This window comes from Oikopleura dioica, chromosome 1 (assembly GCF_907165135.1).
Source record: "Oikopleura dioica chromosome 1, OKI2018_I68_1.0, whole genome shotgun sequence".
NCBI lineage: Eukaryota > Metazoa > Chordata > Appendicularia > Copelata > Oikopleuridae > Oikopleura > Oikopleura dioica.
The window spans coordinates 8,504,114-8,527,085 of record NC_137291.1 but is presented as its reverse complement, the minus strand read 5'-3'; the positions used below and the strand labels follow the sequence as shown (position 1 = coordinate 8,527,085).

The following is a 22,972-nucleotide window of genomic DNA, read 5'->3' as shown; positions in this document are numbered from 1 at the left end:
GCGGAGGATCCGCTCTTTGGTAACCGACTTTTGGGACATTTTGAAACTATCCGAAAACAAAACCATCTTAGTTAGAAGAACCGTCGAAAAAAAACCTGAGAATTGATCGAATTTAGACATAATGAAATCGCGGCTTGTAATATCCTCCGCTGTCCGTACTGCCTTGAAAAATCACGAACCTATTGTCGCCCTAGAGTCCACCATCCTTACTCATGGCCTTCCTCGGCCAACAAACCTGGAAGTAGCTCAGCGCTGCGAAGCTGCTGTCAAATTAAGCGGAGCTTTTCCCGCTACCATCTTTTTATACAACGGAAAAATTCACATCGGTAAAAATTATCATTGCGTCATTTTTCCTTACTCGATTTGATAAGGAGCAAATGAAGAAGAATTATTCGAGCTTTGCCAGTGTGACGACGCAGTGAAAGTTTCCAGACGTGACTTTTCTAAAGTCCTGGCAAGTTCTGGCTGGGGCGGCACAACTATTGCTGGTACTGTATTAGCGGCCAATTTAGCTGGAATCGATCTCATGGCGACGGGGGGACTTGGGGGCGTTCATCGAGGCGCCGAAGTTACTTTCGACATTTCTGCAGATTTGTCGGAGCTTGGCCGAACACCCGTGGCGGTTGTCTCGTCTGGAGTGAAGAAAATCCTAGACGTGAAGAAAACGCTGGAAGTCTTGGAGACGCACGGAGTTGGAACGTATACAATTGGTGATTCAGATGCGTTTCCGGACTTTTACATGCGCGACTCCGGACTCAAGTCGCATGGAGGAGCAGTTTCTGTCGAACAAGCGGGCAAAATTCTTGCAGTGAATAAAGAGATCGGAATAAGCTCGGGAATTGTTTTTGCTAATCCGGTACCGAAGGATGCGGAAGGCGATGGAATTTTTATCAGTGGATTGATTGATGAAGCTCTTTCCGAAGCAGAACGTCAGAACATTACTGGGTATGAGAAAACTATCCTTTATGATTCCACAGAACTCATGTTCTTTTCAGCCCCGCGTCTACACCATTCATCCTGTCAAAACTCGCAGATCTTTCCAAAGGAAAAACTGTCGAAATCAACGTCCGTTTGGTCGAAAACAACTGCCTCGTGGGCGGCCAAATCGCGAAAGAATTCGCTCTTCAACGAAATTCCTGGTGCGTCTAACTTGCGGCTAACTTCTTTCTGTTTCAACTTAATTTTGGCCAATTTTGTAAAGAAAAAAAAACAATACTCCTGAAAATCTGTTTTTTAGTTCTCAGCATCCTTTTCTTTCGCACTCACAATCATCCGATATAGGCAGGGATTTATATATAAAGCAAGTGAAAACCGTGTTATCGCATCGAAAAAACCCAAAGACAAGTGATCTTCGGAACTGCTAATATGGACACAATCTGGAAACTTGACTCGAAGGCGCGTCCCCGTGGAGCGTCCAACTACGCTTCTGTTCAGACAAATGTGGGAGGCGTCGGTGCCAATCTTGCAATCGCTGTGGCGCGTTCTGATCTGTCTCGTAGACCAACTTTCATCACAACAATTGGTGACGACTCGGCCGGCGCCTTTTTAGAGAACCGACTTTCGAAAGAGCTAAATCTCATAAAAGTAAAGCTAAATCAATTGATTTTCAACTAATATTTCTCCAGCAAGATGTAAAAGAAGGCTCAAGATCTGGACAGTACATGTGCGTAGTGGAAGACGATGGCGAAATCCACGTTGCTGCTCAAGACATGGAAATTTCAAATCAATTTGCAATCGATACCGAGGTCAAGCGGCGGATAGAATCTTGTAAAACAATTTTGCTTGATTTCAATCTTCAGCCGGTACGAAATTAAAGCTATCAGAAAATATAACTGTATTTTAGTTCGTCCTGGAGAGGATATGTGCGCTTGGCAGAGAATCTAAAAAGATCATGTTGGCTGATCCAACGAGTTTATTTCGAATTCCTGAGAGAGAATCAGTCATACGCCAGCTTGACTTTTACTTTCCCAATTTGGCGGAATTAATTGTCACTGAAATGCAATTAATCAACTCAGAAGTTGACTTTGATGAAGCACAGCGGATTGAGAGCATTTGGCTCTCTGAACCATCACGACTTGGTTTCCATATAAAAAAGTCCGTGGAAAATCTAAGAAAAGTTGGAATCTCCTGCGAGCTTCTCGTAACAGCTGCGGAACACGGCGTTTTTCATGTTGAAGGCACACAAGTCTGCCACTTTCCATTAATATCATCGGTTAATTGGAACAAGGTGCCACAGGGCGACCCTGTTCATGTTAATGGCTGCGGAGATACATTTACAGGATGTTTTGTCGCCCAATTATCAAATGGGCGATTATCAAAAGAAGAAATAATCAAAGCTGCGCTAACTGCCTCTCAGATTTCCCTGCGCTCGGCTCAAAATATTTCTCCTGTCATTGATTTTTAATGAATAAGCTTTATTTCTGTATCAACGAGATCCTCAGTCTTTATCTTCAGAAAATGGCAGATGTAGACGATATGTTCGGTGATGAGCCCATCGTGGTCAAGCCGAGTTTAAGTGAGGTAAATGGGGACTCAAAAATTGATTCGGGGGAACCAACGCCTGTTGTGCCAGTTGCCGCTGATGACAACAAAATGGAAACGGAAGAAAATGTGGAAAACGGGCAATCTGGCGCTGAAGTCATTACAATCGAAGATTCTAACCAGAATGGAGTGGAAGCAAAAGCAACAGATAAAAAGAATGAAATAGAACCATACGTCTCAGAAACGAACATTGTTCAGGTAGACTTTACTTACTTTAGAGCCTTTTCGATCTGGTTTTTAGGTGAACAACGTCACTACAAAAGCAACGGAAGAGCAAATGAGTGTATTATTCAGTTTCATCGGGCCCATTACAGACATTGCCTTGTACCCAAAGTATGACGTCTCACTCGTCCAGAACAAAGTATTCAGCCTCCTTCATAAATGCCTTCTCAATTTTTATCTCTAGGTCTGTTTCGTGAAGTTCCAGTCGAAGGCAGACGTTGTTGTTTCCCTCCATCTCAGCAATACTGGTATCTGCTCCTTGCTAACTTTTCCTTGAATTTAAATAATTACTCTTTAACTTTAGTCTTTATCGACCGTGCGCTTCAGGTGAAGGAATGGAAGGACGAGTGGCCAGATGAGTCCGAGGCGATTATCTACTGCACGCCCCAAGATGTCGTCAAGAACATGAACCTAGGAGACGGACTGGATGCTACTTCGGTGAGAATTGATCACGATGTGGCTTTTAAAATAGCTGATTTAGACCGCGCTGACTCTCTTCAACAATCCGCGTTTGATGACGACTGTGAATGCGCAATCGGCGGATGAGTTTAGACGACAAATTTGCGTTGGAAACGTTCATGAAATCGTAACAGATGAACAGGTAGCCTTTTTCTTTTCGGAAAAGTTCTTGATTTTCTTCATTCAAGGTGAAACAATACTTTGAATCCTACTCTGGAAAAGTCGACCGGGTGGAATTCCATGAGCTTCGAAAAGGAAGAAAGACTGAAATGGACAAGGACGATGTTGGACACCAAGTGCGCTACTGCACTGTTGTGTTTTCTGATGCATCTTCTGTTGGTGCAGCTCTTCAACTTGATGGAAACGTATGTAGCCTAGGTTTAACCGTCTTCCACTAGCTTTCTTAAGATGTTCGCTGGAATTCCGATATCAATCAAGCACACGAAATACTCTGACATCAAACACGACGCTGCTCCAGATGCAATGAGCAAGCTTGACCGAGACTTTGGTAGCAAAAAGAAGAAGTCTAGGTACTTTTTATTAATAAGAGCTTGTATAAAAAAATTATTAAGATCACGATCAAGATCAAGATCTCGAAAGAAAAGCTCATCCCGCCGTCGATCTAGGTCACGCGACCGTGATCGCCGCCGCCGAGAACGATCACGCTCTAGAGACCACAAGAAAAGTAGTAAAAAGAGTCGTAAACGGTAAATACATCTTGGGACATCCATAGCGGAACCTGTAATAATGTTCTATCAATCATCCCGTTTAGATCTCGATCGCGAAAACGCTCCCGACGCTAGCTCCGCTCGACTCATTTTTGACAACCTAGCCGTTTCAGTTATTCGAAATCTTATTTTTTTCTTTTGGAAAGCCATGCCTCAAACAACTGCCCTCTGACTGTGGAATTATTCTTTCAAATTAAACTGCTGACTACAGAGATAGCGAAAAGTAACATGTGAAATGAAGAGATAAAAAGACTTTTCAAGAATGTCAAAACTGGAGACATTCGAAATTCGGTTCGGAAGGGCTGAGTTCTCATGTGGGATTGGCTTCAAGCCGCATATTGCGATTGGCTTCGGGCCGTTGGAAGAGAAAATTCTAGTTCCACTCCCGAAGATGGACTGCGAGACCACTTGCTTGAACTTGGCTGCGGGGAAGCGGATTACGTATTCGACCCCTGCCGATGTCTGGGATTCGCCAGTCATCCTCTATTTATTAGGTATTCAATCGGATAAATAGCAGTCTGACCAGCTTTCCTTTCAGAGAAAAACGACTACGGGGAATACCAGAAGATCTCTGAAAGCTATTTCCAACTTGAAAACGGCTTTTACAGTAATGACGTTGCATTTGCCTCCGTATACGACAAGACATTCGAGCTTGGAACAATTTACGTCATGGCAGAGATTAAAGAAACAGTAGCTCGTAAGCGAAGAACAAGTCAACGAAGCAAAGGCCCCTCTCGCGCTATATCATCGATAAGTCAAAAAGCGCAAAAGAAGCCGCCCACTCCCAAGTTGCACCGTGGACGTCCTCAGCCACCAAGCTACAAGAGGCCGCCATCGAAGTTTAACAAACCAGAATCAGCATACGGAAGACCAAAATTGAGCGCTAAAGCGAGTCAAAGTGTCTTGGACGAGACAAAAATTCTGAAATCATTTCAAATTCTTGAGCCGCCGCCGATCCCTGAAAAGTACCGAATAAGATATGGAGAAGATGTAGGAGCCTTGTACAACCCACCACCGATGCATTACGTTGCCCCTGTTCAACCAAGGAGGAATGAACTCCAAGTCAAGTTTAACCAGTGGGAAGCACAAGAGAAGAGCCGCGATGAAATGGAATCTATCATCGAGCGTCTGAAAGCACCACATCGCACTGTTGTTTACCGCCCAAAAATCATCCAGGCCGGTAAAAAATGAATCAGCTTTAACACCTACTAAACCTTCAATTTCCTCAGACGAACAGACAAATAAGACGAAGCGAAATATTCTCGATGCGGGCAACATCGATAGATCATCGTGTCCACTCGTAGCGCAAATAATCGACGAGCTGAATAACTTGAACGCCAAGTGCTGCACGCATCATCGACATGCTGGAAATAATGGATCCTCTGAACGCGCTATTGACTCCATCAAGGGTGAGAAAATAAAAAAGCTAGATCCGAAACCACTTAACACAATATCTAGCGCTCGCTAAGAACAAACCTAAAGTCGAGGATGTTGAATCCTCGTCAGAATCCTCTTCTGACGATGAGGACAGCATGGACGCAATGTCTACCTCTCCAATGATATCGGCAAAGTCCATTTCCGAGCATGAAATCAAGCAAAGTGCTTCTACGAGGCTCCGACAAGACCTCCCATCTGGCACATACGATCGTTTTGGACGCCCAACTCTCAAGCCGGTATTCTCGGACTTGAATACTTCCCTCAATCCTGGAAATTGTTCTTCGACATCTTTGCTTGCCCCGGATAAGCGGCGATCATCATTGAACGTTTCAAATTCTATCAGACCAAAATCATCCAAGAGGAGCCTACTTCCCATGAATTCATATCCGGTTGTAGATAAAAAGCAACCAGGAGCGAATGCCGTTGAGTCTAAGCTTCGATCTGTGACGACACAGACGACTGATAACAGCGGTCAAAAGCAACCAGCACTCACTTCGGAGACTCTATTTGCATTTGATATTCATGAGAAGAAAGAAATTGACATAAATTCTAGTCAAGAGATCGTTTCAAGTAGAAAATCGTCTTCTGAGAAAACAAAAAGACCCCGATCTTCAGGTAAAACTCAAAATGGATGTAAAAATAACGAGGTTTAGTGAATATTTCCATTCCAACAGCGAAATCTTACGCAACAACAACTTCGATTTCTTCCGACAAAAAGACGGACAACTACTCGGACGATGATTTTTCTAGCATCGCTAGTCCTCGAAGCATCCAATCATCATCTCAAGCGGAGCAAATTCCAGTCACCAAGTCAGTAACAGAATTCCACGATCAACCAACAGCACCCATGAGTGATGCTAGCTCGAGAACAGCTACTCCTCGCGGGCGTTCCTCCTACGCTGACTCAAAATCCGTAAAAACAGAAACGGAAACTGATGACTCTACTGACTATTCCACTGAAGATCAGGATTTCGACAGCCCACGACCACCATCTGACAAGACGATTCCATCCGCTCCCATTCGCTCGAAAAGTCCAGTGATCAGTAGCCGAAGACAACGAAGATAATTTCAACATAACAAGCTTTCATATTTTCTTTTTTTTAGATAAAATTTTTATTTTTTATACAAAAGAAACGTTTCTCATTCTGATTTTTGTGATTTCAGAGTGAATGGAATCGTCGGATTATGTCGGTTGCTTCATAAATGACGCCAAATCCGGCCACTTTGGAATAATCCGCGCAAATGTTGCTGCTCAGAATAGAGCTGCTGGTCGTTATACCTCGCGAGGCTCACAATTCAAGCGTTCTTCCTCTCTCAGACAAAAATGCACCTGCTTTGCCAAACAATCCAGTGGCCGGATCTTATTCAAATCAACTCTTCTTGGCGCATGTCTCGATGTCCTTGCGAGAAATCATTACCTGGTTGACTTTTACGATATGCCCGACTTTTTCGTCGGAGAGGTGTTGCTGACAGGTAATCTACTCATTCTGATGGAACTCATTATCCGGTTTTCAAAACAGGTTTTGTTGAAAGAGGGATTTTCAAGAATAGCAAATGCCCAACATGCTGGGAGACCCTAACCCGTATGATTTTACAGTGAGAGTTCTTGAATGAAAACTTTCTTGAGTGAACTTTCAACTTATGAACTCAATAGTAGCCTTTTAGTGAGATTCAAAAAATGTGCATCGGAATGGTTGAAAAGATGATTATTTACTTTCTACTTGATTTTTACAACCCCTTTTTCTCAACCTTGACACAGCAAACATGGCAAGCTTCAAAGTGGACTTTTATGGGCGTTTTACGGGCGAAATAGTCAAGTGGCCCCTTGTTAGCCTTTTCGACCTTTCTAGGAAAAAAAACACGCGAATTCATCCTTTCGATTTGATAATTGCTTGTTTCTCCCGTAGGACGCCCTTTTAGTCAGATGAATTGGCGCCGATTTTCGATAATTTGACTGAAATCTCACTTCCTGAGCAAGGAATTTCAGACCACGGCGGTGTTCTCGAAACACTTTCGCGCAACCTCAAGGTCGAATTGCTTGACTTGTCGCGTAACCAAATTACGCTGGGAAAAGGGCAGGAATGAGGCGATTTGGGAAATTAATATCTACAGACAATGGGGCGTTAATTTGCGCGATCATACGGGACTATCTTTCGTTCTCAACAATTATACCGAATAAAGAATATTCTCTATCCCTGCTAAAGTCGGTCTTAAGGCTCTCCTCAGACCAGTTCACCTTCACCCTGAATGTCTCGGATGCCTGAAACACCTGGATGTTACATCGAACCCACAGCTACGCGAGGTAGCACCAATCATCTTCAACCCGTTGAAAGCGATTTTCGAAGTCGCGCTCGATGCAGAAGCACTTGGCCGCTCGCCAACCTGTACGAAACTAAACAGGAAAACGGGCTTACTGTACATTCGCGAAGCGTGGCCGCGCTAATGTGACATCGCGCTGTCAGTTTCTGATCTCGGAATAGACCGGCTACCACCGTAATACAGCCCATACGTCCTGATTCACCCCTCATTAATCTCAGCTTTGGAGCCGATCCAACGCGGCATCGCAATAAAAACTATTAAATTTGCGTTTTCATATTAAAATTTTTTGTACCGAAGCCATCCCACAGATGCGAATATAAAGACCGCCATCGTCCGGCCAAGATCAACTTTGCCCTCCCTGTGCCAGGCATACAACAAGTACTCTTTCAAATGATGGACGGAAAGGGCAACTACAACTGTAGCACTGCTGAAATCAGTACTGAGCCTGAGAAAGAAAATAATGCGAGGTAATGATACTGTTGTTTATGGACTGTAAATCTCATCTTGGCGGTTCTCACTTGATGTTTTTTCGTTTTCATTTACTTGTTTCATGCAGAAGCTTTTTGAGGTCACCAGTAGACAGACTTTTAGAAGCCTATTTGAAAATTCATGCAACCACAACGCCACTGTACATAAGTTTAGTTATTTACAAGTTCCAGGAGTCGCCTGAGGGACACGTGAAACCTCAGATGAGGTTCTTTTTTGAATTAACTTGAGTTGAATGAATAGCATTAAACTTTTAGGACTATTCTCTGCGCCATAAAATCCCATGCTTCTAAAGCGAGCTTGAAAAGACCCCAGAAACAGCAGGTGAGGCCATTTAAGCGTCTCAAAGGAAGAGGTCAAAAGCAGAAGCTGCTTTATTAATGGAATCTAACATTTCCTCTAACCAGCTTGAGCCTTTGTAGTTCCATTGTTTTTGACCTTGCACTAGCGAACTCTTCAAAAGCCATTCAAATGTAGCCGATCTCACGAATATACTGCCACTTACAGACAACACAATAAATTAATATTCATCGACTTTTTATTCAAAAGATTTTGACCGTTTTATCCATAATTTGTTCTTCAGATTTTCGGGCTAGGAAAATGTTAAAAGCCTCGCGAGCTATCCTACCCCGGCTCAGGAACCTGTTCATCACTACCGAAACAACACCTAATCCAAATGCCCTCAAGTTCGTCCCAGGCCGCGACGTTCTCGGACCCGGCTCCACCTGTGACTTTCCAGATATTCGAGAGGCGTACAAAAGCCCCCTCGCGAAGAGGATTTTTGCCGTCGACGGTGTCAAAGGTAAGGTTTCCGAAAAACACGATAGTGATCAGGAATAACAATTTACTGCTTCGGAAGGGATGAAAAATTGTACGAAAGAGATTCCGAAGTGCGTAAAATTGAGAAAATAGACCTTATCAAACTGCGATTAACACTAATGACGCTCAGATCTCGAATAATGAGAGACTGGAACAAATTTGAATATCCGCTCTTTTAGGCTGCTTTCTTGGTCCCGATTTTGTGACAATCATCCGCCACGATGAAACGGACGATTGGCCCGTTCTCAAGGCCGAATTGTTCGCCGTTTTGACCGATTTCTTCGACTCCAACTTGCCAATTATCAATGAAGACGCACTTCCTAATCAGGATACTATTATTTATGATGATGATGTCATGCTCGGGTTTTTCATTATTTTGGCTTTTAACGCAGCACACGTAAAACGCGTCTATGTCAGAATACGACAATGAATCAAGGTTAAACTTTTATTTCAACCGAAAATTAGAGAAACTCCGTGACGTCAATGAAGGCCAAAATGAAAATTTATTACAAACGAGGTGGAATTTCCTTCATAACAAATTAAGAATTTTGAATTATCATTTTCTTCCATAATTTTTGTTTTTATCTACCGAGCAGCTATAATCGCATCAGTCTGCATCTAAAATCCCCCAAAGCAAAACCAGCTCATCTTTTTCAATATATATGCGGTCGAAATCGATAGTGGGAAATTAAGGGGAAATACGCCGCGCAAAAACCGACTTGATTACCGAAAATAAACGTTACCCAAGGGAGTGGGCAAACTCTCCTGAGGCTTCATAAATCAAGCTCTGGCTTTGATGTCCTACTCAGATGAGTTGGCCGCGGGCGAGGGCCCATTTATTTCCTACTGATTTATGGTGATCTCGTTTGTACATACCTCTGACCGTTGTACATTCTGTTACGGGTTGTACCGGAGTTTACCCTTATCACATGCTTTCGTGTTTATTGCATTTGAAGGTAATGACAGATGTAGTCAGGATCTGACTCGACCTCGTGACAGTTCGGAACATCTGTTTCATTTCGCAACAGAATTCAAATACTCCAGTGCTTTTGACGGCTTTCACGGTCATCGTCGGAAATCGCCTCAGAATCAGTCAATTGTTTGCCGCCGGGCCAATTGATATTTGTCCGAATCAACAATTCCGTGGTCGGAAATTCGTATTCTCATTTCCCATGTGATTATACAAGCCATTCTCCTTCTTATATTTACACAAGTAGTTTTATGAACCTTAACAAATATTATGAATATCTTAATTTTTCCGGTTTTATTGCGCGAAATTTTTCAAGAACGAAGCTTCTCAAGGTTGCTTTTATGCAATTTTTAATGAAACGACCTTGATGATTTTTACATTTATAGGGAGTGGCATACACATAAAAGTAAATGACATTTATATATTGATCTGTTCAAGTAGTTACAGGTGAATTGCGGTATAATTTCTATTCCAATTTCAAAATGACATTTTTCAAATTATGACCGTTTTATAAGCTCTTATTACTGAATTTTCAAATTAAATTAATATCCAGTTGTCTACCACTTGAATATTTCTTCAACTTTGTTGCTAGAGTAACCTATTTAGGCGCGAATTACAAGTGTTTTACCAGTTTTTTTCTGCCGGGTGGATGAATACAAAACGTGCTCTTTTTAAACGTCATTGTTCTTTATTTACAGGTTTAAATATACAGTAGCTCAATGTGTTGGAAGATAAATATGTACAGAAGTCCCCCTGGGGACTTCGGATTTTTTAAACGCGAAGCTTTTCCACTAGCAAAGTCGGAGTTTGATCATCGAAGGAAATCGATGCGGACATGCCACGATCGCGTGCGACCACTAAAATTTTCTCGTAAATTTTTTGCCCATAAAAACGTGTCAAAATTCTTACCTAAACCGAATCTGATTGCGCCTGTCAGGAGTCTTCCGGGGCTCGTCACGATCATCTGAGCCATCTTTTCGTTTGCGAAAAAGTCGTCGATATCGCGCTCGATAGATTTGAGGTCGTCAGCTCCGACTACGAGTTGTAAATCGGTGTCTTCTTCGGAAAGTCTTCTCAGGAGAGCCTCTCGATCAATCTTGTTCATTTTCGGTATATCTTTGTTTTCTTGAAAATAAGTGAAAATATACTGTTTCGAGTTTGTAGCGAGTGTGTTTTATACAACGAAGTGAATATTTTTTCGCACTCGTCGCGTATTTTTAGCGTCGTCGACAAAGGCGCGCTCACGGGAGGGCGCTCCCCGGATCAGCTGCGCCCGAGCGCCAGACCATTGCGATTATTTACTGGACATACGATTAGTTACTGTGTGCTTATTACCTGTCGATATTAAGACCATCTTGCCTAGTTAACCTTATGAAATGAAGTCGATATTGGCTCTGTTTACCTGCTCAATAATAACTGCTTAGGTTAATTCTTATCGAGAAGTTCTTATCGTCTTTGGGATTAGTTATGACCGAGATGCATATGATTTTGATGAAAAATATTGATTATTATTGCGTTTTTATTGAGAGCAGAAACAATCTTCTTTGTCTTTATTTTCATGAAGGTTTCAAAACATTCTAAAATAGAGAACTTACTTTTTGTTATTCCGAATTTTCGATAGTGATGACTTCATGACAGATAAATTGGCAGCTATCCGCCAGGTCGACTCCAATTCTCCTCATTTAAATTAAATAGCAATTGAAGCCTTTAATAAGGGTCGGCGCTCTTTTATCTTATGTACGCGCGTATACATTTTCAAATTTGATTGATAATTTTCAGAGTTCCGTTTTCCAGGGAGCCTTATTGTTCCGTTTTCAAAAGTTAAATCGATTCTCATAATCGTAAGGGCCGTAATAATGTTCTTCATTGCCCTTTCTGGTGACAAAAAGCTGTGGGTAAAGAACTTGGGATTCTGTCAATCTGCCATGAAGATTAAAGTTCCATCAGAAAAAAATGTTTGTTTCACAAGTAGCTTGAATATGCACAATTTCGTACCAAACGAACTCATAAATATTGTTCTTGAAAGTGGTGGGAAAGGTCAGCTGCTAGAAAAACGTCAAAAGCGGCTTGTCTGAAAAAGTTCTTATGCGCATGTTAAAAGGCTCTTTGAAATTGATAACTGATAAAGCATAAAATTATCTGCTAATAGAGGTCAGAAAAGTAATTAGATTTATGGCCCTTTTGCCGGAAGTACCCGCCGAAGCCAAGAGTGTGAAACTGAGTTTTTTACCTGCATAAACTGGAAGATTTGCTTTAGTTAAAAGAATTTTAGATGACTCTCTTATTGAATAGAATTTTTGGTTTTACAATTTCACGAGTTATTTCAAAGACGTAATCCATCTTTTCAGAGGTCTCTGACGTTCTTTCACCCGAATATCCTTTTTCTAAGAGCAGGAATTTTTAATGAATAAAGATACCAGTATCACATGAGCAGCATCAGAATCTATGATGAGTGGGATTGGTCACATTTAGAGTCAGCCTTTTTAGGAAATTTTAAAGTGTTCCTAATTTATGATTTTCCGTTGACCCGAGCTAGAATGGTTTCTCTATCGAGACTGGCGAACATCTATGCGTCGTGCTCTTGAAATGACCTTATTCGGGCATTTCTGAGCCCCAATGCTCCGAAATATAAAGCTGTGACGTTAATCGAGGGTAAATTCCGCCTTCTCTATAGGTGGAAACTAGGAATTTCTGGCGAGCAGAAGTATCGCGCAGTCGAAGTCTGCGAGCTTATTCAACAAAGTAGTTCGTCATAGGGCTATCATGAAAAACCCGCCTTACAGATGAAGTCGTTGCGATGATAAAGGAACTTCTTGACACTAGAATCCGTCCAACTGTTATGGAAGATGGTGGCGATATCTCCTTCGTGTCATTCGACCCGGATACTGGTGAGTTCGACCTATTACGGAAACTATCGTTACTCATTTCTGTATTTAGGAGTTTTGCAGCTTTCACTTATTGGGGCCTGCGCTACCTGTCCATCAAGTGTTGTTACGTTGAAGCATGGAGTGGAGAATATGATGAAGTTTTACATCCCAGAAATTACCGAAGGAAAAGTTCTTATCTGACCTCTTAAAATGAGGCCGGGTTTTTATCGAGACACGAAAAAGTCTACCAGGTAGGTAAGGCAAGATTGATTAACGGCGTGATATGGATGTTGGAGTTGGCAGAAATGTGATAGGGACACCTGTCACGAGGGACGTATTTTTTCGACTGTAATTAGGGCGATGTTAATTGCCTTGGGAAGTAGAACATGCGATATCTTCGTGTTCCTTGTTTTAGCAACTAAAGTCCGGTGGGCATGTTTTCTGAATTCTTTAAGACAAAGGCCAAAAGGAGACAGTTAACTGTGTCTCTCTTGATTATTGCCTGTCTCGTGTAGGTTCGAAGGCGCACAATAGGCCCCGGCCATAGATAACACAGAAAGAACTTTCTTCTCAGTTGAACAAATACTTACCGCAGAGCAAGATCTCTCCAATAAAGAGTTTGAAAAGATTTCGAAAACGCTCGACAAGGACGAGTGATAAACAATGAACGAAAATATGTTTAATTTATCTCTGACTTTTTGTCTGAATGACCTATTCAGCGACTAGGGTGGACAGATTTATTTCGGATATTCAATTAATATATTTAAATTTCAATGAAATAATGCAAGTTATTTTCAATATTTTTACAGTGAACTGCTGGTAAATTTTATTTTTGTTCTTGAAATCAAGGAAGAGAACACTAGCGGTTTTAATATTATTTCTCGATGTAAGAATTTACAATTATTAACAATAATAACCTCCTTCTTATGAGAGAAGTTAATATCATATGTCTTTATCATTTTTACGTCTGATCTACCCTAGACGTTGTCCCGTGCTCCCCCACCTCCGTCTGTTCAAATCATTCTTTGCTCTATTTATTCATTGAAAAAGTTTTACGTGCTCGTATTCTGACCGTGCTTTTTCATTAACAATGGCTCTCTCTAGAAGGGTTCGGGCCAAGAGCTTATTTTTCTCGGGGCGTATTCGAGAGAAAATGGACCGAAACAACCCTCAAGCCGAATCGCTCGCAGGTGATTCCCGCAGTAGGATCATATCTTATCAGACTTATATGAAACTTCATTTATGTATATTTATCATCAAAAATGGAACATTCAAATTTATCCTCAGAGGGAGAGTCCGCAGAACCACCGGACGATGTGTGTGAGCCGCCTGACATTCTCCCTTCTGAATTCAAATGTGCAGTGCTGCTCTTCAAGACTTGGATACTCGAATTAACATAATGATAAATCTCGGAAATTCTCTCATAATTAATTCTGGCTAGACATTTTCGACGGGCCTCCATGAGTTCATCAGAATATATTTATCTCCAAATCGTATCATCTAAGAATGATTTTGTAAAGAGAAAAGCTCAAAAAATAGTCTCTTAGTGTTTTTTAAACAAAGTCCACCTTATTTCGACCTTGCTGCCGCATAAATTTGAGTACCCCTTTCACAGCCCAAATTCGCGGGCCAGTCTAAGGTGTACTCAGCGCTGGACAGCAACACTAAACATCGCGTCGCGATCAAACAGCTCCTCATTGATCGGACTTCCGACAGCCGCAAGGTCCTTTCACTTATTCGGGAGATTCGTTTTCTCCGCCGCCTTGAGCATGAGTCCATTGTAAACTTCCTGGATGTCAAGTTGACCCCTTCTTCTGTATACATTGTGCAGGTATGGCTACAGTATTACCGTGAATATCCTAATTTAACGATAAAGCAAGCGAATACCATGTGAGGTATACTTACCCTAAAAGGCAATTTTCCGTATTCGATAAGAATCAAGAACAAGGAATCCTTGTCAAGGATGGTGACATCAATTGTCATCTCCGAATTACCCTATAACGACAAAATGATAATTTCCATGTATAGGAACTGATGGACACGGATCTTGAATGCGTATTTGACAACTACCCGGCTGGCTTGGGTGTTGACCATTGTCGTCTATTTTCTTATCAGCTGGTGCGAGCGATCAATTTCATCCACACGGCGCGCATCATTCACCGAGACATCAACCCCTCCAATATTCTCGTCAACCCCGACACGCTATTTGTAAAGGTGCCAAGGCCGTTAATTTTGAACGAGCGGCGTTTTTGACACGTTCTATCTTTAGCTTGGAGACTTTGGATCGGCGAGAATTTTGGACGTTCGTTTCGGAAAGCGCTGCCTTTCTATTCCCGCCTATGCGCGGTATTATCACGCGCCTGAAGTCTTAGCTGGAACTGGCATCTATGACCTAAGGTTAATAGCATTTAACCATCTTATTCTAACAACGCTTTGTAGCTCGGACATGTTCTCCCTTGGCTGCGTCCTGTACATTATGGCAACTGGTACGATTCCAATAAAGCACGAGTCCGGAGCTGCCCCTGATCTTCTCAAAGAATGGAAGTCTTTTACACTGACGCAAAAAGTATCTCCCGACGCCATTTTCTCCAATTTGATCGAAAAGTGCCTTTCAACCGAGCCAACTAACCGTCCAACAGCAAGCACCCTCTGTAACTCGTCATTTTTTGCCGAACTGAGCAACAGCGCGGTGCACCAAGTGCCCAAGTCCAAGTTTTCTGTTGAAGAGGAAGTTTTCGATTACGAACATATTTACGATGGTTAGCTAAATGTTAATGTTTGCATAATAGCTAGCGTTGAATTAAGCGTTGGAATTGGCAGTCAAAGATTGTAAACCAGACATGGAACTGTCAAAATCTGGCCCAGCGAAACCGAATTCAATTCGCTCTTTCGCAGATTGGTCGGATTTTTCAATTGCTACTTCCACAGTCTCTGGTAAGTGCATTTTTTATTTCAGCATAAATTATCTTCCTCAGAACACGAGGCGCGCATTGCCCAGACCGATTTCGCCTTTGGAATTCAAATTCACGACTGCTCGGACAAAAAAGACAGAATGTTTTACGAAGACCATGTTGCCGAATCTGGCTCTGTTTTCGACCCATACAAGTGGGATCGTAAAGAGGCAGCAAAGCCGATCTCAAAGTCAAACTACACGATCAGCGATTGTGGCTATCAGTCGGATCCGCATGCCATGTCTAGTATTCCGAGCTTGATTCGATTTTCAGAGTCTCCCGAGGCGAGGTACTCAATCACTTTTCGGTCGATCCGTGAGTAATTGAATTCAGTAGTGATCATGAGTTGACCGTTGTCTGTGCAACAGAAGGAGAACAGGTAGCAATCCCAGTTTCTGAAAGAAGCTTGGAACTGGAGGAAGAAGCCTCCCGGCATCACTTCGACTACTACCACAATAGTCACCACCACCATCACTATCATCATCATCACCACCACCATCATAAGTCTCGAAAACACAAGGTAAGCCCTTCTCAAACATCAACATCTAACACTGTTTAGCATCATCGTAAAAAATCTCATGCTTTGATCGAAGCCACGCCAGTTGTGGAAGAAAAATAGCCAAGAAAGTTCCAAGCAATCATAGTACTAAATCTCGGTACAGAAAAGCAAAGACGAATACAACCAGACCAACTTTACCGAAAAAAATAACTCAAATTCCAATTATGTTTCTTATCAAAGTGTTTTGTTCCCGAAAATTCGAATCCTTATCTCTTCATTTTCTATTCCGTTTAATAACTATTATCGCTTGCTGCAAGAGAAAATTATGTTTCTGTGAGTGTTTATTTCTTCTTATCATAATTGACCTTTAAAGTTATTGATCTATTTCCCTTCAATCAACTACCGTCTTATCGAACTTTTCAAGAGGTTTTTCGCTCTTTTCTACTTTTTCTTCCAACTTCTTACTACTGTTATTATCAGTACTTTACCATTATTTATCGTTGCAGCGCAAAAAATAACTTGAAAAAACATGAGTTTTCAAAACTCGACTACAAAAATTTCTTTTCAAAAGATTCGCTCTAATTATGAAACAACAAATGATGACATCAATGAATTATTCTTGTCTAAAAAAGCTCAGTTTTGTTCCTTTTGCCTTGATACTTCTTAGTGATTTATATAAAGTGAAATAAAGTTAAATAAATAATGCGACTTTTGGTTGACTGGAGTAGGTTTAGAAAAGTCATGGTCTGGCCATTTGGGAGGAAAAAGTCAAAAGCGCGGCATAGGTCCCCCGTGCAGGCGCTGGTGATGGCGACGCAGGGGCTGGCAAGGGCGCATTCTATGGTCACTTTGAAGTAAGTAACAACTGTATCTCGGCCCAGTGTCTTATGAGTATCCCTGAAGAGTCCCGGAGACCCCTTGATAATTTTGCAAATGACGCGTTTGTCAGCGTAAGAACACACACTCGACTGTTTGTTCCTTCTCCGGAAAAAGGCGCTCCAAAATTATTAGATTCTCATAGAAATAATCAAAATTAGCTGATGTCGAAAGATATCAAGTTTATCTTTGGCGTGAAATCAAACTATGAGTTCCATTCAGTGATACGGACGCGCACGGAAATGAATTGGACACATACTCGTTGCCTGGGGACGAGCGCGGACGAACCGGAGTTCCGCAGCCGTCGGCGGGGCAGTGTGGTTCCAGGTCTGTCTCAAGAGACAGCTTTGACGATGTGATAGAAGAGTTAGAGACTACAAGGTGAAAAAATCCACTTCCTTGGAAGTTCATTTTACAACTAAATTAAGACATGGAAAGAAGAAGAAGAAAAAACTCAAAGGAGGGATACGGACTTTTCATGTAAAAGTGACTTTTTATGTAAAATTGAAAATTAAGCCATTTCATGTAAAAGTACATTTCATGAAAATTTCAGATTTACATGAAAACGCCTTTTACATAAAAGTCCTGTTTTTCAATTTTACATAAAATGGCGGAAAAAACTTTGAAAAAAAAATTTTTCTTTGATTATTGCGAGTTTATTTTCAAATATTAATTGGTTGTGATTAAATTAATAAAAAAGCTAATAAAGAGCGGTTTAATATCAAAATTAAAATAAAAAAGTGTCGAGTCAAGTTCCTAAAAGCAAATCCCAGTGTAGGTAGCATAAAAGTTGAAGTTTGTGTTATGGCGAATTTTGATTTTCTCGGGGCAAATGCTTGAAATACTCGGTAGGGCCTACCTGTACCGGGTAGGCTATAAAACAGCCTTGCCGGGGTCGATAAGGGTCGGGATCAACCATCGAACATTCCGACTAATGCTGCATTAGTAATGCATAAAAAAGCGTTCATTTTTGTCGCTTTGAAAAGGCAGCGCCTGTTTTGCCCAAGTCTATCTCGACTCCTTCACCCTCAAAACCGCATTTGAAAATTGGACTTTTCGACGAAAAATGACGAAAAAGTCCCAATTTTGCCAAAATTTCAGATGTTTATTGCCAATAAATTTTTAAAATTAATAATAAAAAATTATTAATAAAATTATTAATAAATTATTGGCCAAGAAGTGGTCCGAACAAGTTTTTATGATAAGTTGTACTTCCGGGCACGCTGAGAAGCCAAAATATGGCTTTTTTGAAATTTTCGATTTTTTTCGATTATGCGAATTAGATTTTTTTTCTCTTCAGATCTGAATTCCTCGTGCAAAAAGCTGCAAAAAAGGTCTCTAGCTTTTTTCGATTTTTGTAGAAAAAAGTGTCTAAAATCGACCTTGAAGTTACCAATTTTGCTTCATCTTCATAAAAATTGAAAAATCAACCCTTTTTTATAGTTGTCTAGGGGTCGCACATGGCACATTTTTAGAAAGGCTATGAGCTCAGCTTTCTGAAAATGCCCGAAATTATGGGTTTGGGTTATGCCCAGAGGGCAATTCACATGGTTGAAATTTCCGAAATCGTACATTTTTTGATTGTCTTTGTTACATACCGCCGTTTCATTTTGAGTGTGTGCACTCTCTTTTTGGTGACAAAAATCAAGCCTTTTCTGTCACGAAAAAAAGTGAACTCTTTTTTCTTGCACCTCTTTTAACTTTCCGCGTCACCTCAGAAAATCGACGGCGTCGGCGTTGCACAAGTTCCCAGGCGACGAGCGCGGTACAGCGACGGTACAGATTTTTTGGAAATAGAAAAAACTGATAGACGCTTCACTAGATAAGTGTTAAAGCTTAAAGAAACAGCAAGAAAAAAAATTTTGTAACCTAAATTTTTGGAGTAATCTCAGCCAATTAAATTGCCAAAAACGCGATTTTCTGCGAGATGCTCTCCTTCTCGGCGCCGTTGCGCGAGATGTGGTTGAATTTAAAAAAATCTGAGACATGCTTCACTAGATCTAGGTTTGCCCTACTTGTAAGTGAAAAAATTTTTGAAAAATATAAGTCTGTGTCGGCGTGAGCGCCGGTCGAAAATGGCCAATTTCGGAAAAATCGTTGGGGACCCCCTTAATAGTAGACCCGGAATACGCCCTCAGAAGTGACGCTCGGGTTCAATACCCAGGAGTCCTCAAAGAAGACCGAACCCTGACCCTTACCCGAATTTTGTTGATTGATTCTTTAAAAATGCACTCAAATCTAAGTGACGTTGACCACAGGGCTTCGTCTTAAAATGCTCGGGTTTAGTCTAGGGTTACTTAGGGTTACCTTCAGTGCCCCCTAACCCTAATCACAAAAGAAAGAACGGGATGTGGGCGAACCGGGATTATGGGCAAAACGAGAGCTGCCCCTTGAAAAAGGGTTCAAAAGCGTGACTTGGTCTTCTTGACATTTTTTTGATTTTATATGAAAGTTGTGGGATAATTAGTTTTAGAAATTCGAGGAATTCGCAATAGAACCAGAAGAAAAAGAAGCAGAAAGAGTGTTTTTTATTATTTTATTCCAACTGAACAAAACTTGAAATTTACATGAAAAGACTGGTTTTTGATAAAAAATCGAACATTTTATGTAATTTTGAAAAAAAACCTTAAAATTAACATGAAAAGGCTCTTTTTCTTTTAAAAAATCGACCATTTCATGTAATTCTAACGAAGACTCTCCTAAATCTATCCTCATTCAAAATACGCCAGCTCATGTCTCAGATGTCTCCTATTTCAGCTTACTCCAGTCCTAATCAAATTTTCAAAGATAGCTTTTTCAATTACTTTCAATTCACTGAGGAAAGATGAGATTTTTCTTGAGCTTCCCCAAGCCAAATCTGCAGCCCAAACCGAACGGTAGTTAGCAGATTAAGTTCAAAGCTACTTTAAAAGTCACTTGCTTGTTCGCGTATTTGGCGTTTTTCAGCCAGTACTTTGCTTTTCGAATCAACTCCGTTTCCGTTGCTAGCTTTAAAAATTATCGCGCCTAAATTGACCGCTAGAAAGCCAAAAAATGGCCTAGATGCAGCATTAGAGTCTAATTTAGACGAGTAGATGAGCATTGCTCCGAAAAAATGATTCCAACTCGACAAACACATGAGCGGCTCATCTTAGTTTTGACGATTTATTGATTATATATTTCGTAAGTTTTTTAAGTTTTTTCGGCCGTTTCATGTAAAATTGAAAAAAAGGACTTTTTATGTAAAAGGCGTTTTCATGTAAATCTGAAATTTTCATGAAATGTACTTTTACATGAAATGGCCTAATTTTCAATTTTACATAAAAAGTCACTTTTACATGAAAAGTCCGTATCCCACTCAAAGGAAAACCTCCTAGAATTGAAGAACCCCCAGTTCAGGTTCAAGTCGAACCAACAATTGAATCCGTTTATCAAGCTGCTCCTCCAGATAACTCTCAGAATGAACCTCAGGCAAAAACTCGTTCACCAAAGAAGAAGAAGCCAACAACTATCGATACAACAACTTCAGTGCCATCATTTGCTTCGGTTCCTTCGGCTGTCTCAGATGAACCTTCTGTTTCTTCCAAAATAAGTACTGTGCCATCGAGACGACAGTCTTCTCTCGACATATTACTTGCGAAACAGGTCGATCCAGCCGTGGATCAGCTTCAACAAGGTCTCACTTAATGCCTTACCTCTTTTTAAAACCCGCTATTCTAGTAATCAACAACTTGCAAAAAGAAAACTCCCGCCTAACAACTCTGATCGCCAAAAAAGATACGCAGATCAACACGCTAAATGAAGATATCCAAAATTTACAGCTCGCCTCGGCTGACCTAAAAAGAGATAATCTCTTCTTCGCGGGCGAGGTCAAGAGCCTTGAAGCCAAGAATGAATCGATGACGAAGGAAGTTTTCACTGCCAAGATGGATCTTGCCAAAGTCAAAACTGAGAAGGAAGAGGAGTTGCTCGAGGTGGAAAGAGAAAAGAGAGATCTTGAGTACAGAATGGAGCTGATCAAATTTGAAAACGAAAAAATTGGGCGCGATTGTGCCAAATCCTTGAGCAGGGTTGATCACGAGAGAATCATTGCCTCCACTCAAGCGAACTTCGACCAAGTTCTCAAAGGCATGGAAATGCAAATGCTTCAAGCTCAAATTGACGCGAAAAAAGAAGAGGAAAAGCTCTCGATGGCTCATGGGACCATCAAATCTCTTATGCAAGAAAAAGAACGTCTTGTTATTACTGCGGAACAAGAACGCCAAAAGACCGCAGACGAAAGAGCTCGGGTTGCTCCGCTTATTGTCCAAAACGAAAGTCTTTCGAAGCGTTGTGAAATTCTCCTCCACAAATACGAAGCACTATCGCGAGATTTAGACTCGGCAAATCGCCAAATCCACGTCCAGGAACGCGTCTTTACAGCCAAAACTTCCATCAGCTCAGAGAAGAGCCTTACGTCGATGAAAGAAATGATGTATTCTGTTCAAGATGATTGGAAAAATGTCACAGAGTTATTAAAAGAAGTCCAAGAAGAGAACCACCAGAAAAGTCAGCATCAATACCAGAACTTTTTGAAAAATATCCATGACACTACTCTTGATCTTCGCCAGGTAGAAAACGGATGGGGTTAGGGAGAGAATTTAAATCTACATTTTTCTAGCGAGAAATGGACTTGAGTTTCCGCGAAGATCAAGTCCGCCATGCCAACGCCATCGCAGCTCTTCGTGAAAATCGTTTATAAACTCAGTTCCCCACTTTCAAAATTCCCTGTTCAAGTTTTTTTTCATTTTCTATTGTTTCATTCTCGTACTAGTACAGCTTATTGCAACGTTCAAGAAAACGCTGGAATCCCACGCGTTACTAATTCAGCACGTGCCATATTTTCCTTACACGCTTCACTAAAGTAGTAGCCGTAGTCTTTTCACTATCTAAACGAATCAAAGCTTCGAATCACGAATCCCCTCATTCCTCGTACTATACCCGCAGCATGCGACAAAATCAAAGCATTCCTTATTATTTTTATATTTAAATTATTTTTGTAACAAAAAAACGCTTTCTCAAACAAACTTATTTCAGACCTGATAAAAATGTCCGACGCCTTCAACAAAGCTGCCGAAGAAGCAAAGAACCTCAAGGCAAAGCCGGCTAATGACGAACTCTTGAAACTCTACTCCCTCTTCAAGGTATTTTTTTTTAGGTGTTTATATAGGCAGGTCAAGCGGGATATTTTTCTTTTGCGAGGTCAGCAGGTTAGCAAAAAGAACACGCCGGCACCCTGATGGGGTTGCTTCTACACGCTGATTTCTTCGAAGAACTCGGCATAAATTTTATGCCGCATAATCGAACTACGAAATTAGAACCCAAGAGAGAGGCGACCAAAATTCCTTTTTAGCAAGCTACCATTGGTGATTGCAACACTTCCCGCCCAGGTATGATGGACTTCTCTGGCAAGGCAAAGTGGGACGCCTGGAACGCGCTAAAGGGCAAGTCCACCGCCGACGCGGAGAAAGAATACGTCGATACCGTCGAAACTCTTAAGGGCAAATACGGACTGGCCTAAATGTTCAATTACTATCTGCATTTCTTTCGTCACTCGTACCCTCCGTAGTCCTCTTTGTTTTCTTTCTTTGCTAATCATAATTCTGTGCAAAAACGATGACACGCGCAAATTTCCAAAAACGACCAAATTCTCAAAATCTAGATCAATCCAACTTCTTTGATTTCTCCTGCTTGATCAGTGATCATCAACTCACAATCTTTTACCGAATCACCCAACTTCGTCAAAATCTTATTTAATTTAAACCACCTCTTCAACAGCA

At 41.2% G+C, this 22,972-nt stretch overlaps 8 protein-coding genes and 1 long non-coding RNA gene across 11 annotated transcripts in view; 7 read left to right on the top strand and 2 right to left on the bottom strand.

Annotated features, from left to right (window-relative positions):
• Positions 1 to 22,972, bottom strand: part of LOC145712368 (eukaryotic peptide chain release factor subunit 1-like) — a 53,411-nt gene that overhangs the window by 14,234 nt on the left and 16,205 nt on the right. The window lies entirely within an intron of this gene.
• LOC145712366 (uncharacterized) lies at positions 97 to 2,419 on the top strand. The gene is made up of 7 exons (XM_081790056.1): positions 97 to 326; positions 372 to 945; positions 996 to 1,139; positions 1,238 to 1,281; positions 1,346 to 1,584; positions 1,626 to 1,802; positions 1,844 to 2,419. The coding sequence occupies exons 1-7, from the start codon at positions 122 to 124 to the stop codon at positions 2,402 to 2,404; spliced, it is 1,944 nt and encodes a 647-aa protein (XP_081646182.1). The 5' UTR covers positions 97 to 121; the 3' UTR covers positions 2,405 to 2,419.
• On the top strand, positions 2,458 to 4,177 carry LOC145712374 (putative splicing factor, arginine/serine-rich 7). Its single transcript, XM_081790071.1, has 9 exons — positions 2,458 to 2,739; positions 2,783 to 2,902; positions 2,948 to 3,011; positions 3,068 to 3,201; positions 3,245 to 3,364; positions 3,411 to 3,587; positions 3,631 to 3,752; positions 3,795 to 3,929; positions 3,995 to 4,177. Exons 1-9 carry the CDS (start codon positions 2,458 to 2,460, stop codon positions 4,023 to 4,025), a joined length of 1,185 nt encoding a protein of 394 aa, XP_081646197.1. The 3' UTR covers positions 4,026 to 4,177.
• LOC145712365 (uncharacterized) lies at positions 4,213 to 6,519 on the top strand. The gene is made up of 5 exons (XM_081790055.1): positions 4,213 to 4,444; positions 4,489 to 5,130; positions 5,180 to 5,359; positions 5,409 to 6,002; positions 6,041 to 6,519. Exons 1-5 carry the CDS (start codon positions 4,213 to 4,215, stop codon positions 6,451 to 6,453), a joined length of 2,061 nt encoding a protein of 686 aa, XP_081646181.1. The 3' UTR covers positions 6,454 to 6,519.
• LOC145712382 (NFU1 iron-sulfur cluster scaffold homolog, mitochondrial-like) lies at positions 7,996 to 14,294 on the top strand. The gene is made up of 7 exons (XM_081790080.1): positions 7,996 to 8,173; positions 8,776 to 8,994; positions 9,191 to 9,364; positions 12,765 to 12,869; positions 12,919 to 13,032; positions 13,423 to 14,038; positions 14,136 to 14,294. Exons 1-6 carry the CDS (start codon positions 8,167 to 8,169, stop codon positions 13,503 to 13,505), a joined length of 702 nt encoding a protein of 233 aa, XP_081646206.1. The 5' UTR covers positions 7,996 to 8,166; the 3' UTR covers positions 13,506 to 14,038; positions 14,136 to 14,294.
• LOC145712388 (uncharacterized) lies at positions 10,658 to 11,171 on the bottom strand. The gene is made up of 2 exons (XR_014135223.1): positions 10,891 to 11,171; positions 10,658 to 10,838 (listed from the first exon to the last, which is right to left on the bottom strand). It is a non-coding gene; the product is annotated as an uncharacterized LOC145712388 (long non-coding RNA).
• LOC145712373 (mitogen-activated protein kinase 4-like) lies at positions 14,437 to 16,995 on the top strand. 2 transcript variants are annotated; one of them, XM_081790070.1, is made up of 8 exons: positions 14,437 to 14,679; positions 14,877 to 15,062; positions 15,118 to 15,245; positions 15,288 to 15,607; positions 15,654 to 15,782; positions 15,824 to 16,088; positions 16,136 to 16,319; positions 16,359 to 16,995. In XM_081790070.1, exons 2-8 carry the CDS (start codon positions 14,883 to 14,885, stop codon positions 16,416 to 16,418), a joined length of 1,266 nt encoding a protein of 421 aa, XP_081646196.1. In that variant the 5' UTR covers positions 14,437 to 14,679; positions 14,877 to 14,882; the 3' UTR covers positions 16,419 to 16,995. The 2 variants fall into 2 exon arrangements, with proteins under 2 accessions (XP_081646196.1, XP_081646195.1); XM_081790069.1 differs by having other exon boundaries at positions 16,133 to 16,319.
• On the top strand, positions 17,027 to 22,189 carry LOC145712370 (uncharacterized). Its single transcript, XM_081790062.1, has 6 exons — positions 17,027 to 17,152; positions 17,397 to 17,555; positions 17,603 to 17,636; positions 20,520 to 20,829; positions 20,874 to 21,763; positions 21,814 to 22,189. The coding sequence occupies exons 1-6, from the start codon at positions 17,040 to 17,042 to the stop codon at positions 21,892 to 21,894; spliced, it is 1,587 nt and encodes a 528-aa protein (XP_081646188.1). The 5' UTR covers positions 17,027 to 17,039; the 3' UTR covers positions 21,895 to 22,189.
• On the top strand, positions 22,205 to 22,955 carry LOC145712389 (acyl-CoA-binding protein-like). Its single transcript, XM_081790086.1, has 2 exons — positions 22,205 to 22,336; positions 22,546 to 22,955. The coding sequence occupies exons 1-2, from the start codon at positions 22,241 to 22,243 to the stop codon at positions 22,711 to 22,713; spliced, it is 264 nt and encodes an 87-aa protein (XP_081646212.1). The 5' UTR covers positions 22,205 to 22,240; the 3' UTR covers positions 22,714 to 22,955.

What these genes read in the sequence shown, in the direction of transcription:
- LOC145712366 (XM_081790056.1), top strand. Translation starts at nt 122, where the DNA reads ATGAAATCGCGGCTTGTAATATCCTCCGCTGTCCGTACTGCCTTGAAA. An exon ending in CTCACAATCATCCGATATAG is followed by an intron (nt 1,282 to 1,345) that starts GCAGGGATTTAT and finishes CCCAAAGACAAG; the next exon opens with TGATCTTCGGAACTGCTAAT. An exon ending in AAGAGCTAAATCTCATAAAA is followed by an intron (nt 1,585 to 1,625) that starts GTAAAGCTAAAT and finishes ATATTTCTCCAG; the next exon opens with CAAGATGTAAAAGAAGGCTC.
- LOC145712374 (XM_081790071.1), top strand. Translation starts at nt 2,458, where the DNA reads ATGGCAGATGTAGACGATATGTTCGGTGATGAGCCCATCGTGGTCAAG. An exon ending in ACGGACTGGATGCTACTTCG is followed by an intron (nt 3,202 to 3,244) that starts GTGAGAATTGAT and finishes TAGCTGATTTAG; the next exon opens with ACCGCGCTGACTCTCTTCAA. An exon ending in AGCAAAAAGAAGAAGTCTAG is followed by an intron (nt 3,753 to 3,794) that starts GTACTTTTTATT and finishes AAAATTATTAAG; the next exon opens with ATCACGATCAAGATCAAGAT.
- LOC145712365 (XM_081790055.1), top strand. Translation starts at nt 4,213, where the DNA reads ATGTCAAAACTGGAGACATTCGAAATTCGGTTCGGAAGGGCTGAGTTC. An exon ending in AGTCATCCTCTATTTATTAG is followed by an intron (nt 4,445 to 4,488) that starts GTATTCAATCGG and finishes CTTTCCTTTCAG; the next exon opens with AGAAAAACGACTACGGGGAA. An exon ending in CCCAAAAATCATCCAGGCCG is followed by an intron (nt 5,131 to 5,179) that starts GTAAAAAATGAA and finishes CAATTTCCTCAG; the next exon opens with ACGAACAGACAAATAAGACG.
- LOC145712382 (XM_081790080.1), top strand. An exon ending in TATTATTTATGATGATGATG is followed by an intron (nt 9,365 to 12,764) that starts TCATGCTCGGGT and finishes CCCGCCTTACAG; the next exon opens with ATGAAGTCGTTGCGATGATA. An exon ending in CATCCCAGAAATTACCGAAG is followed by an intron (nt 13,033 to 13,422) that starts GAAAAGTTCTTA and finishes CTTTCTTCTCAG; the next exon opens with TTGAACAAATACTTACCGCA.
- LOC145712373 (XM_081790069.1), top strand. Translation starts at nt 14,883, where the DNA reads ATGGACACGGATCTTGAATGCGTATTTGACAACTACCCGGCTGGCTTG. An exon ending in CCGACACGCTATTTGTAAAG is followed by an intron (nt 15,063 to 15,117) that starts GTGCCAAGGCCG and finishes TTCTATCTTTAG; the next exon opens with CTTGGAGACTTTGGATCGGC. An exon ending in ATAAGTCTCGAAAACACAAG is followed by an intron (nt 16,320 to 16,358) that starts GTAAGCCCTTCT and finishes AACACTGTTTAG; the next exon opens with CATCATCGTAAAAAATCTCA.
- LOC145712370 (XM_081790062.1), top strand. Translation starts at nt 17,040, where the DNA reads ATGGTCTGGCCATTTGGGAGGAAAAAGTCAAAAGCGCGGCATAGGTCC. An exon ending in AGAAGAAAAAACTCAAAGGA is followed by an intron (nt 17,637 to 20,519) that starts GGGATACGGACT and finishes CCACTCAAAGGA; the next exon opens with AAACCTCCTAGAATTGAAGA. An exon ending in CTACTCTTGATCTTCGCCAG is followed by an intron (nt 21,764 to 21,813) that starts GTAGAAAACGGA and finishes ACATTTTTCTAG; the next exon opens with CGAGAAATGGACTTGAGTTT.
- LOC145712389 (XM_081790086.1), top strand. Translation starts at nt 22,241, where the DNA reads ATGTCCGACGCCTTCAACAAAGCTGCCGAAGAAGCAAAGAACCTCAAG. An exon ending in AACTCTACTCCCTCTTCAAG is followed by an intron (nt 22,337 to 22,545) that starts GTATTTTTTTTT and finishes ATTCCTTTTTAG; the next exon opens with CAAGCTACCATTGGTGATTG.